This window comes from Aythya fuligula, chromosome 5 (assembly GCF_009819795.1).
Source record: "Aythya fuligula isolate bAytFul2 chromosome 5, bAytFul2.pri, whole genome shotgun sequence".
In the NCBI taxonomy this organism is placed as follows: domain Eukaryota; kingdom Metazoa; phylum Chordata; class Aves; order Anseriformes; family Anatidae; genus Aythya; species Aythya fuligula.
In genome coordinates, this window is record NC_045563.1 from 5,490,754 (window position 1) to 5,504,148 (window position 13,395).

The 13,395-nt window shown below is 52.4% G+C and overlaps 2 protein-coding genes across 2 annotated transcripts; both read left to right on the plus strand.

The window, feature by feature from the left end:
- Positions 1 to 3,014: 3,014 nt before the first annotated feature.
- Positions 3,015 to 4,523, plus strand: LOC116489453 (inositol 1,4,5-trisphosphate receptor-interacting protein-like 1). The gene has a single exon (XM_032187852.1). It carries the CDS (start codon positions 3,015 to 3,017, stop codon positions 4,521 to 4,523), a length of 1,509 nt encoding a protein of 502 aa, XP_032043743.1.
- A 7,048-nt stretch (positions 4,524 to 11,571) lies between these two features.
- On the plus strand, positions 11,572 to 13,113 carry LOC116489454 (inositol 1,4,5-trisphosphate receptor-interacting protein-like 1). The gene has a single exon (XM_032187853.1). It carries the CDS (start codon positions 11,572 to 11,574, stop codon positions 13,111 to 13,113), a length of 1,542 nt encoding a protein of 513 aa, XP_032043744.1.
- Positions 13,114 to 13,395: the final 282 nt, after the last annotated feature.

Sequence of the window (13,395 nt, forward strand, 5' to 3'; positions counted from 1 at the left end):
CATCGAGCTGACTACTCTTGCGAGGTGATCGGCTCTGGAGCAGACGCAGTCTGCAGCGGAGCGGGGGATCGGACAGGCAGGGCTTTTTTTTTTTTTTTTCCAGCACTGAGCCCACTTGAGGGAGCTGCCAGAACCCTGCAGCCCTCATGAGGGAGGTGAACGAGGCACAGGTGGAGCCAGCAGCGCCCCTTCCCCAGCCCAGTTCACGCAGGCAGGGCGGGCAGGAAGGACAGAGTGCTCTCCCTTCCCATAGGAGCAACTCCTCTAAGGGCTGTCTGCCCCTAGCTAGGCCGCAATGGTGTACACCATACAGAGAGCTCTTGCTAGGCAGTCTGCACACACCCAGACTGAGTGCCCGCTCCAAAATGCAGCAGCTCAGGTCTCCGGGTGCAGGGAGTGCCTGAGCCTGTTGCTACCACCTGCGGGGGGCAGAGAGACTGTGTGCGTGAGGTGCAAGCAGGTGGACGACCTGGTCCGCCTCGTGGCAGAACTCAAGGAGAGGTTGAGGGATATCAGGGAGTGTGAGCGGGAGATAAGGAGAGGACTAAGGACAATCTCCAACCTTTACTGGATGTCGGGGGGAACTTAGTTACAAAAAATGAGGAAAAGGCGGAGGTGCTTAATAACTTAATGCAGAAATCTAAATGAGAACATCATGGATACATTCTGCCGTGGTTCCGCTCGAGTGGGCAGCCGAGTTCCACCACAGCCGCTCTCTTACTCCCCCTTCCTCAAAGAGGAATGGGGAGAAAATACATGAAAAGGGCTCAAAAGTTAAGATAAGGACGACAAAATCAACGCAGTAATTATTGTAACGGGCAAAACAAACTCAGCATAAGGAGATAGTAAGATTTATTGCCTATTACTAACAAGCTAGAGAAGTGAGAAACAAAGGAAAGAAACCAAACGCACCTTCCCCCCATCCCATCCACCCTCTTCCCCCTCCTCCCCCCAAGCAGCGCAGAGCAATGGGGGAATGGGGGTTATGGTCAGTCTACAGCTTTTCTCTGCCGCTCCTTCTCGGTCACTCTCGTCCCCTGTGCTGTGGGGTCCCTCCCACGGGATGCAGTCCTTGATGAACTGATCCGGCGTGGGCTTCCCACAGGCAGCAGCTCTTCCAGAACTGCTCCAGATACGGGTCCGTACCACGGGGTCCATCCCTCAGGAGCAAACTGCTCCAACCTGGCTCCCCCACGGGCAGCAGCTCCTGCCCCATCACCTGCTCCTGCGTGGGCTCCTCTCCACGGGCTACAGGTCCGGCGCAGAATCTGCTCCGGCAGGGGTCTTCCACAGCCTCCATCGGTGCAGGGCCACCTGCTCCACCACGGTCTCCTCCACGGGCTGCAGCGAGGAACCCTGCTCCACCGTGGTACTCAATTAAAAATTTCAAATGGAAGATCTCATTCAAGTAACATATTTTACCTTTTGCCTTCATGTACCAAAATCCTGATCAGCTTTAGCTCCTGAACAAGCAAAGAGCACAGCACAATGTTATTGTGATCATTTTGCAGCAAAATAAAATTGTGCTGGGAAGCTTTGTACACAGAAGGAAAATCAGCCGTGTGGAAAATACAAAGAGAACATCCAACCCCATGCACAACCAGGCCGCAGAGCTGCTCAGTGGCAGAGATGAAGTTCTTCTGGCACATAGCTGTGAATTCTCAGCAGGACAGTTTCCACCTCAGATGCATGCAGCTCTGTGCCTGTATCGTGGTGGGCAATGTTTTTACCCCCTATGTCTTGAAGACAGTCGCCATGCACCTGCTGAACACCATCCCTCTGGAAAGATGGCACAGGAGGGAGTTTTTGCAGCGGATGGATGACATCATGGAGCACCTGCACTTGTGCCTGAGGAAGAAATGCCTGGACCTCTTCTGGTTAGGAAACGAACGAATGCCTGAGGAGATCATCTTGCCTCCGGATTTACAAATGTCCAAACCACCCATCCTCTTCTGGCACATAGCAAAGGACAGGACTAACTATTCCCAGGCGCTGCATGAGTTCTGTGAGCTGCAAGATCGGCTCACAAGAATGCTGACCTTTGGGAACTGAAAGAGTCCTTCAAGCACAGAGCTCTCCGGGGCACTGAGCTGACAGCAGGCAATGACCTCCCACCACAGACAGAAGAGGGGAGAACGCAGGACACAGAAGAGGATGGGAAAACTCTGTGCACCAAACTGCTGTCAAGTGCGGCAAGGTCCTCATATGGACAGTCTGCCCACTGCAGAGCCAGTGATGACTACGGTGGCTACAAATATGAATGTTTGCCACGTGCAGCAGAGTACACTGGACACAGAGAAGCTGCTGCTCAGTTGGCAGCGGGAGGTGCTCCTGTGTGTTTTCTCTCTCCCACTTGAGGGAGGCAGATCCCACGCTGCTGAAGAGGGGAGGCTTGAAGCAGAGACTTGTGTTAGCAGCAGGACAGTGACCACCCGGCCTCCTGGAGCATGTCCATTCACTCTGGGAGCTTTGACCTCTGCTAGAAAACCCAATATATTGCCTGCTTGAATCAATGCTTTGAGAGATTAATTTCTTCTTGAGAATAACCCTGGGGGCTTCCACAGGCAGTACAAAGGGAGCCTGAGGAGCTCCATCTGGCCACGTGCCTCTGCTTTCGGGTGACAACAGGGCCTGGGCTGCCCAGGGCAGCTGGGAGTCGCTGTGCCACGGTGGGCACCGAGGGCGGGGCGGGGGTCCTGTGATGCGGTGTGGGCGCAGGTGACATCACAGAGGACGTGTCACAGTGGGGGGGAGGCTTTAAAGGCAGTCGCGGGCAGCGCTGCTTCACTTTGGCCTGAGCCATTGGTGAGTGCAGCGGAAGGGGAAGACTGGGTTGGGCCAGGGCAGGGCTCGTGGCTGTCCCCGCTGGCACTGCCCACAGTCCCTGCTGCCTCCCAGCTCCCTCGCCCCCTCTCCTACCTGACCCCAGGGGCCTGTGGCTCCTGCCGCAGCTCCCTCAGCCGCCATCCAGCTCCCACCCAGCCCCACTGACGTGCTTCTCTCTCTTTCAGACCATGGTTTCGGCAGCTTTCTATTTCCTGGCGTTCTTGGGCTTAGTCGAGATCCCAAAGAAAGTCGGGGATGAATTGGATGAAGCTACGAATGAGCGCATGCGGCAGTATGCGGAGGAGATGCAACAACGCATGGCGCAGCTGCTGTTGGAAATTGAGCAGATAGAGAAGCAGCAGAGCTCGATGCATATGGGAGCCCTGCTCTTATCTGTGATGCAGACTTGGCAGTTCTGGGCCTGGCTTGGTGTTATTCTCCTGTATATTTTGAACGTGTGGCTGCTCTTTAGAGATCTCCTAGGACATGAAAACAACATTGAGGAAGAAAGCTCTAGCAGCGATGATGACCAGCAGGTTAATAACAGAAATCGTTTTGAAGGACGGGATGAAGGGAGGATTTTTGCAGAGAGAATCCAGTGGCCAGTGCAGCACATCCAAATCAACTGTCAAGTGATGATGTCGATGGTGGGAGACCTCCTCTACTTCACCCGACGTTCTGTGTCAAACACTTACTTTCCAGTGCTGCATCCACCCATTGGAGTGGGCAGTGCCTTTGAAGGCTGGACTCCCTTGGAGGACTATAATATTGTCTATCGCATTTTCGTACCCATATCGGCTCCTCGTGGGCACTCCTTCCACCTGGAGCTGGGCAACGAAGAGGAGCTACCATCAAAGAATTCTCGTATTCGCGTGGAGCTGGAGTGCACGTGCGCGAGGGAGCAGAGCTTTGGGAACGTGCAGTGCTTCCTCCACCAACCTGAGGAGGAGCTGAGAAGAAATCGGGAGCCCAACCTCCTACAAACACTGTGCACTGGATCATACCTGGATGTGCATAAAACCTCCTTCTGGTTCCAGCAGATGATGAAAGCCGCATGGAAATTTTTGCCTGAGTCGGCCAGACATCACATTGGTGTGCTGCCATCCAGACGCTCCTGCAAGCTCCGTGTGTTTGATGCCTTCGATAGAATCCGCTTTGTTGAGTTGATTTTTGGAGTGCAACAAGGTGATTCAGACATTTTTCTCAGCAGCGAGAACACTGATGCTATCTTTACCCCGGACACAGTATGGCCACAAAGCTGCACAGTGGCAGAGATGAAGTTCTTCCGGTACATAAAAGCGCATGTCCCGCAGGACAGTTACCACCTCAGATGCATGCAGCTCTGTGCCCGTATCGTGGTGGGCAGAGATTTTACCCCCTATGTCTTGAAGACAGTCGTCATGCACCTGCTGAACACCATCCCTTTGGAAAGATGGTGCAGGAGGGAGTTTTTGCAGCGGATGGATGACATCGTGGAGTACCTGCACTGCTGCATAGTGGAGAAACGCCTGGACCACTTCTTCTTAGGGAACAAGGAAGTGCCTGACGAGGTCACCTTGCATCCAGATTTCCTAACATCCAGCCCACTCAACCTCTTCCAGGACATGGCAGAGGATCCAAATGTCCATGCCCGGGCACTGCGTGAAGTCCAGTATCTGCGAGAACGGCTCGCAAGACTGTTGACGTTTGGGTACTGAGAGAGGCCTTCAGGCAGAGCTCTCCGGGGCACTCTGCTGACAGCTGGCAATGACCTCCCACCACAGAAAGAAGAGGGGAGAACGCAGGACACAGAAAAAGACGGGAAAACTCCGTGCAGCAACCCACTGCCAAGTGTGGCAAGATCCCCGTATGGACAATCTACCAAGCGTAGTAACCACTGATGACTACGGTGGCTACAACCACAACTGCTTGCCACATGCTGCAGAGCTGAGCATGCTGGACATGGAGAAGATGCTGCTCAGTTGGCAGTGGGAATTGCTCCTCCGTGTTCCCTCCACAGCAAAACCACCCTTGCGGGAGGCACACCCCATGCAGCTGCTTGAAGCAGAGGCTTTGTTACCAGCTGGACAGTGACCATCTAGCTCTTGCACATTGTCCATTCACTCCGGGAGCTCGGCCTCTCCAAAAATCCTAATATATTGCTTGCTTAAACAAACGTTTTGTCCGTGAGTGTCTGTACCACACTTGTTCAGGAAAGGCAGGCATGAGGTGCCACAGCATCGAGAAGCATTTTGCTGTGGAGCTGATTCCGTGGGCTCCAACTGCGCTCCTTCTGGAGCTAAAGCACTGCTGCCTGTCTTTGGTCCTCCAGCAGGGCAATGAGAATAGCTCAGGACCCTCCACAAAGCTGTCTGTTGCTGGTATGCTGTATGGAGTCTAAAGGGGGGACTTATGGGACCTGAGGGAAACCATGCCCTGGGAGTCCAATGGCATTGCCCAGGATGACCACAGGGATGCAGAGGTCACGCTCTTGTTATAAATGAAGATACAACTCAATCTGAATTTAGTAATATATATAAAAGGCAAGTAAACAGCACTGGGTGCGCGGGGAGTCTACGCTCTACCAACATGCACACATTAACATCAAACTTTCTAAATATATAGAACATTGTTTTTACATATTCATAAGAAACCCAAGTATGCCTATAGATATGTAGAACCAGAAAAGGTATCAATCGAAGCATAAACATACCAAAGTTTTCCGAATTCTGGCAAGTGTTTCACAAACAATCCTTTAAGTCTATTACTATTAATGTCTATGACTGGGGGAGCATAGTTCGAGTTGGTAATCCTGGCTGTGCTCCCATATCTTCCATATAACAGTCTCCATTTTCCATTCCTTTTCTTGATTACAAACACCGGAGAATTTCCATCCACCCTCCACCCTCTTCCCCCTCTTCCCCCCCAAGCAGCGCAGGGGAACGGGGGAATGGGGGTTATGGTCAGTCTACAGCGCTTCTCTGCCGCTCCTTCTCGGTCACTCCCGTCCCCTGTGCTGTGGGGTCCCTCCCACGGGATGCAGTCCTTGATGAACTGATCCGGCGTGGGCTTCCCACAGGCAGCAGCTCTTCCAGAGCTGCTCCAGATATGGGTCCTTACCACGGGGTCCATCCCTCAGGAGCAAACTCCTCCAACCTGGCTCCCCCACGGGCAGCAGCTCCTGCCAGGTCACCTGCTCCTGCGTGGGCTCCTCTCCATGGGCTACAGGTCCGGCCCGGAATCTGCTCCAGCAGGGGTCTTCCACAGCCTCCGTCGGTGCAGGTCCACCTGCTCCACCGTGGTCTCCTCCACGGGCTGCAGCGAAGAACCCTGCTCCACCATGGCACTCCATGGGCTGCAGGGGGACAGCCTGCTTCACCATGGTCCTCACCACAGGCCGCAGGGGACTTCTGCTCCAGCGCCTGCAGCACCTCTCCCCCTCCTTCTGCACTGACCTTGGCGCCTGCAAGGCTGTTCCTCACTCCTCTCACTTTCCCAGCTGCTGTGTAGCACAGCGTTTTTTTCCCTGTCTTAAATATGCTCTCACAGAGGCGCAAAATAACACTGTTGTTACTGTTGTTGGCTCGGCTTATTGGCTCGGCTCAGGTCAGCAGTGGGGCCCTTACCAAACATGGGGCAGCTTCTAGATCCTTCTCCCAGAAGCCACCCCTAAGGCCCCCTGCTACTAAAACCTTGCCACGTAAACCCACTACGCCAAGTCACAGCCCTCGTGGACACTGGCAAGAAATGGCCAGGTTGGCTGAAACCCCTTGGAGCGGAAGCCAACTGCTGTACTAAACGTGCTTTGATGCGGATTACTTGCAAAGTCTAAATTCATGGTGCTAATTGTTGGGGTGCAGAGGGCTGTGCAGACTGCATTATTGTCTTCATAGATCTGGCCAGTACCAGTTCTTGTCTCTCATCCAGACCTCCAGCTCTTTCTGTTGCTTGGTTAACACGGATTGATCCTGAAAAATCCCTGGCAAGAGCTGAGGCACTGCCGTCCAGGGCCAGGCAGTGACACTGGGGGATGCCAGTGCTGGAGAGGGGCTGGGGGAGCAGCCCTGATGGGGGGAGTAGTGGTCCCAACAGAGGGACAGGGGGGAGCAATGGCCCCAACAGTCCTGAGCGGTGCCGGAAAGTTCCTGACAGGTCCCAACGGCCCTAACGGGAGAGGGAACATTCCTGACAGGCCCCAACGGCGCTGAAGGGACGAGGAACGTTCCTGACAGGCCGCAGTGGCTCGAGGAGGACACTCACAGACAAAGTGTTTGTTCAAGCAAGACATTTATTGGAATCTTTGCAAAGGCCAAGCTCCCAGTGAAATGGACAGACCAAGAACCAAGCCCACTTGGTATGAGGAGTCTCTGCGTCAAGCGTCCATGAAGCAGCCTCTGGAGCTGCATGGGGTCCAGCTCCCCACAGGGTGCTAGCAGGTCATCATCTGCCATCAGCAGAGCGCTCTCGCTGTGCATGAAGGTCTGTGTCATGTCCGTAGATCAGCAGTCTTTTCAGCTGATCTCGCACCACCTCGAACTTCTGCAGTGCATCAGCTTTGGCATATGGGTCCCGCTTCAGATGCTGGAAGAGCTTGACCGGGCCAGACAACTGGAAGGCTGGTGGCAGGACAATCACATCGGGCACCATCTCGTTGCCAAAGAAGTGGTTGAGACATTTCTCTTCCACACAGCAGCGAAGGTACCAACTGATATCATCCAGCCGAAGCAGAAAATCCGTCCCGTGCCACATTTCCAAGGGGATGGTGGCAGCAAGGGTCCCTGGCAGCAGGGACTGTGGCCAGGACTGGTGGTGACAGCCACGAGCCCTGCCCTGAGCGGCTGGGCCCTGGCTGCAGGCTTAGCAAGGCCTCGGGGGGCAGCTTTTGTGCCCCAGCCCTGTGCTGCCCAGCCTTCCCCCTGCTGCTGCACTCGCCTCACGGATGGCTCAGGCCAGACTGCAGCATGGCCCCGAGGGGAGCAGGGACATTCCTGACAGGCACCAAGGGCCCTGAGGTGGACAGGGATGTTCCTGACAGGCCCCAGCGGCCTTTGGGGGGGGGCCGGGACATTCCTGACAGACCCCAGAGGCCGCAGCGTACTGTAATGCTGTCAAACTATATAGGGGCAGAACCCTTCCATATTTATGGGGTGACAGGAGGATCCCAGCAGTTAACTGTACTGGAGGATGAAGTGAGTCTAACTGGAAAAAAGTGGCAAAAGCAGCGTATTGTGACAGGCCCGGATGCTCCATGCATCCTTGGCGTAGACTGTCTCAGGACAGGATATTTCAAGGACCCAAAATGGTACCGGTGGGCTTTTGGCATAGGTGCCTTAGAGACACAGGACATTAAACAGTTGTCTACGTTGCCCAGTCTCTGGGAGGACCCTTCTGTTGGGTTGCTGAGCGTCAAAGAACAGCAGGTGCCAATTGCCACCACAGCTGTGCACCGACAGCAATATGGCACCAACCGAGACCCCCCATTCTCATCCATAAGCTAATTCATCAACTGGAGAGCCACGGGATGATCAGCAAGATTCACTCACCCTTTCGTAGTCCCATATGGCCAGTGCGAAAGTCTAATGGTGAGTGGACTATCGTGGCCTGAATAAAGTCATGCCACTGCTGAGTGCTGCAGTGCCAGACATGCTAGAACTCCAGTACGAACTGGAATCAAAGGCAGCCAAGTGGTACGCTGCAATTGATATAGCTAATTGATATAGCTGATTGATATAGCTAATGCATTTTTCTCCATCCCTTTGGCAGCAGAGTGCAGGCCACAGTTTGCTCTTACTTTGAGGGGTGTCTAATACACCGGGAATCGACTGCCCCAGGGGTGGAAAGAAAGCCCTACCATACCTAGACTACATGATGTGGACACCCTTTGATTTGCACAGCATGGAAGAACTGCCTGTGTTCTGCAGTGTATGACTGCAAAGAGGAAGGACCCTGGGCTTTTAGAGCACTGGGACATTTACAGCTCTCTTGGTATGACAGTTACAGAAGACCTCTCAAGTGTTTGCCCATATTGTGTAGGGTGTGGAAAAGGCTCAGAACCAGCAGAGAGAGGAAGATTGCCACAGCCATTGATTTGCGGAAATCAGACTCTATAACCTCGGAGTAGTTATAAAGCAGGTACGTTTATTTGGCATTGCGCACACACGCCAGGCACAAGGGGGATAACTCCACCTAGCTTGCGCACCAAGGGTTACTGCCAGTGTGCTTGTATTAGTGGGATAAATACATAGTCATTTCATTTCCCATGGTTCTCTTGCATATCTGTCAGGTCTCCGAAGAGTCATTAACGCAGGTTCCCGCCCCTATACGCATGCATACTGGAGTCCTTGGATGGTCGTCCGGCATACTCTGGTGGTCTCTTGATGAAGGCCAGAAGTCTTCCTCACTGCTAAACTCCTGACCTTTCCTGTCTTTAACAGACTTCAGCAGCCAAGCCAGTTTTTGCTGGTTCCATTATCTATGCATACAGTCTTTTATGCCCTTGTCTTTGGGTTGTTAATTGTGGTAGCTAAGACCTACAGAATCACCATTCTTTATCTTGTTCCCTGTCTCAAGTCCCCCCTTTTCTTTATCCTAAGGCAAATTCTTTTGCTTACAGCACTCACTGATTCAAAGTTTTCATAAAATTCTTACCACTTTCTGCATGGTGCTTGATTCGGTTACACTTTCAGGTTTCATAATCATCTAGTCCTTTTATACAGCACCAAAACGCACACTGTACTAATAAACAGGTTAAGAATACTAGTAAAAGTGAGATCAATATTCTTATAAACAATTGCTTAAGCCAAGAAAAGTTGGGTAACCAAGAGATCATTTTGTTTCATAGTTCTTGAAAACCCCATGAGGTGTCATTTTGAACTACCTTATATAAGATCTCTGTCTTTTCCAAACTTTTTTTTAACTTTTTTTTTTTTTTTGAGATCAGTCTCAATTTGTCCTGCCTCATTCACGTACATACAGCAATACAGCAACTAATATTTCTTAAAGTGCATCCTCCCTCTTGGGAGACTAATAAAAGGTCTAGTGCCTAAAACGTTCTTATTGGTGTTATAAATGAAGTCTCAACTCAATCTGAATTTAGTAATATTTATAAAAGACAAGTAAACGGCACTGGGTGTACGGGGAGTCTGTGCACTACCAATACGCACACATGAACATCGAACATTCTAAATATACAGAACGTTGCTTTTACATACTAAACCCGAGTACACCCATACATATGTACAATCAGAAAAGGCAACAAACAATCCTTTAAGTCTATTACTATTGATGTCCATGACTGGGGGAGCACAGTTGGTCTGGTTGAAGTGCTCCCATATCTTCCATGACTTACAACAGTCTCTATTTTCTATTGCTTTTCTTGATTACAAACACCGGAGAATTCCAGGGCTAGTTGTGGGAACAATATGTTGTGCTTTAAGTTGTTAAGCAACTCGGCCTTCATGTCTCATGCATCCCAGTCTTCCCGGATTGAAGGGAAACAATTCCAGCTCCCTTTCAAGGCCAATAGGGCCTGGATCAAAAGGCACGTCCAGGTCACCAGAGGGTGTAACAGCAAAGTAATGGCAGTAGCGATGGGGGAGCCGATGGTGTAGCAGAAGGATCTGTGGACGAGCCCGCAGCTCCCTCGCTGTCTGGCAAACCACACGTTTCTGACTGTGGCCCCATGTCCTGGTTTCAGTTAGAACAGAATTAATTTTCTTCCTGGTAGCTGGTGGAATGCTGTGTTTTGGCTTAGGATGAGAAGAGTGCTGATAACACCCCGATGTTTTAATTGTTGCAGAGCAGTACTTATACTAAGACAAGGACATCTCAGCTTCTTCCTCTGTCCTGCCAACGGGCAGGCTGGGGGTGCAGTAAGAGCTGGGAGGGGACAGACCCAGGACAGGTGACCCAAGAGGTCACCAGGGGTTTCTAGCCGGGGGAGGGGGCCTGACTGCTTGGGGTTAGGCTGAGCATCGGTCAGCAGGTGGTGAGCAATTGCATTGTGCATCACTTGTTTGTACATATTATTAGTGTTAGTACTATTGTTATCATTGTATTATTATTATTATTATTGTTGTTGTTGTTGTTATTATTTTCCTGTCTTATTAAACTGTCTTTATCTCAACTCACGGGCTTCACTTTCCATTTCTCTCCCCCATCCCAGAGAGGGAGGGGGAGGGTGAGCGAACGGCTGCGTGGTGTTTAGCTGCCGGCCGGGTTAAACCACGACAGTCTTTTTGGTGCCCAACGTGGGGCCAGAAAGGTTGAGATAACGGCAGATCTGACCAGAGTGTGTTAAACTAAAATTGGTATAAGTACTAGACCGGCTTAATACTCACTTGTCATAATGCTGATTGCTTTAATCTCAACTCTGCTGCGCCTGGTTTCCAAATTGAGTATTATAGCATGTGGGACGTGCAGTGGGCACTGAGGGCGGGGCAGGGGTCCTGTGATGCGGTGTGGGCGCAGGTGACATCACAGAGGACGTGTCACAATGGGGGGGAGGCTTTAAAGGCAGCCGCGGGCAGCGCTGCTTCACTTTGGCCTGAGCCATTGGTGAGTGCAGCAGGAGGGGGAAGACTGGGTTGGGCCAGGGCAGGGCTCGTGGCTGTCCCCGCTGGCACTGCCCACAGTCCCTGCTGCCTCCCAGCTCCCTCGCCCCCTCTCCTACCTGACCCCAGGGGCCTGTGGCTCCTGCCGCAGCTCCCTCAGCCGCCATCCAGCTCCCACCCAGCCCCACTGACGTGCTTCTCTCTCTTTCAGACCATGGTTTCGGCAACTTTCAATTTCCTGGCGTTCTTGGGCTTAGTCGAGAGCCCAGTGGAAGTCGGGGATGAATTGGATGAAGCTACGAATGAGCGCATGCGGCAGTATGCGGAGGAGATGCAACAACGCATGGCGCAGCTCCTGTTGGAAATTGAGCAGATAGAGAAGCAGCAGAGCTCGACGCATATGGGAGCCCTGCTCTTATCTGCCACACAGTACTGGCAGTTCTGGGCTGGTGTTGTTGTTGCTCTCCTGTTTATTTGGAACTTGTGGCTCTTCCTTAGAGATCTCCCAGAACATGACAGTGAGGAGGAGAGCTCCAGCAGTGAAGAGGAGGAAGTGAGAGTACCACCACTCCCCAATGATGCAAGAGATGTGCCCAGATTTATAGCTGAGCGCGTCTACTTGCCATTCCCAGATCCGACCGTCAGATGCGCACTGGTGGAGGAGATTGTGGGAGACCTCCTGCATATCTTGGACTCAGTCGTCCTAAGAAGTTTCTTCCCGAATCTACAGCGAGCCATCGGAGTGGGCAGTGCCTTTGAAGGTTGGAATCCCCATATGAAAGATCCTGTCTACCGCCTACTTGTGCCCATGACGGCCCCCCGTGGGCACTCCTTCCACCTGGAGCTGGGCAATGAAGAGGATCTGCTGGCGAGGAAGTCCTCTATCCGTGTGGAGCTGGAGTGCACGTGCGAGAGGGAGCAGGACTCTGAGGACATGCTGTGCTTCCTCCACCATTCTGAGGAGGAGCTGAAAAAGCAGGAGCCGAGCCTCCTAGACACCCTCTGCACCGACTCCTACCTAGATGCGGAGAAGACTGCAAGGTGGTTCCAGAACTTTGTGAAAACAGCCTGGGTGCTTATGCCTCAGTCGCAGGTTTACAATGTAGAAGTGCTGCCTTCCACCCGCACGTGCAAGTTCCAGCTGACAGGTGCTGCCAGGAGAAGACTCACAATTGAAATAGTATTTGGGGTGCAGCAAGAGGATTCAGATATCTTCCTGAGCAGCCAGATGAGAAAGGACACCTCCATCCCCAGCACAACATGGCCACAGAGCTGTTCAGTTGCAGAAAGGAAGTTCTTCCAGCACGTGGCCAGAGAAGACGTGTTCAACAGCATGCACCTCAAGTGCATGCAGGTCTGTGCCCATTTGGTGGAGGGCACAATCTTTCCCACCTATGTCATCAAGACTATTGTCATGCACCACCTGACTAACATCCCCATGGAAATGTGGCAGAAGATGGATTTTCTGCGTCGGATAGATGATGTAATGCGGTGCCTGCGTGGCTGTGTGATGGAGAAGCGCCTCGACCACTTCTTCTTTGGCAATGAGATGGTGCCCGATGTGATTGTCCTGCCACCATCCTTCCAAAATTCTGAGCCAATCAACCTCTTCCAGTACCTGAAGCAGAACCCATATGCCAGAGCTGATGCACTGCAGAAGTTCGAGGTGGTGCGAGATCGGCTCAGAAGACTGATAACCTACGGACATGAAAGAAAACATCGTGCACGGCGAAGGCGCCGTGCTGACCGCCAGTGATGAACTGCTAGCATGCTGTGGAGAGACGTACCTCATGCAGCTCCAGAGGCTTGACACCAACCACTCCTGATACCAACTGGGCTTGGAGCCTCCTTATTTTGGGACAGTGGGAGCTTCCCCTTGTCTGTTTAACATACTGAAGACAGCAAAGTGGTTCCAGGAACTGGTGACAGAAGCCTGGGTGGCTGCGCCTCAGTCATCCTAACTCCAGCTAACGGTGCTGCCCTCTACCCGCTTCTGCAAGCTCACGCTCCATCGAGATGATGCTTGGGGTACAGCAAG

Coding starts and splice junctions, on each gene's coding strand:
- LOC116489453 (XM_032187852.1), top strand. CDS start 3,015: ATGGTTTCGGCAGCTTTCTATTTCCTGGCGTTCTTGGGCTTAGTCGAG.
- LOC116489454 (XM_032187853.1), top strand. CDS start 11,572: ATGGTTTCGGCAACTTTCAATTTCCTGGCGTTCTTGGGCTTAGTCGAG.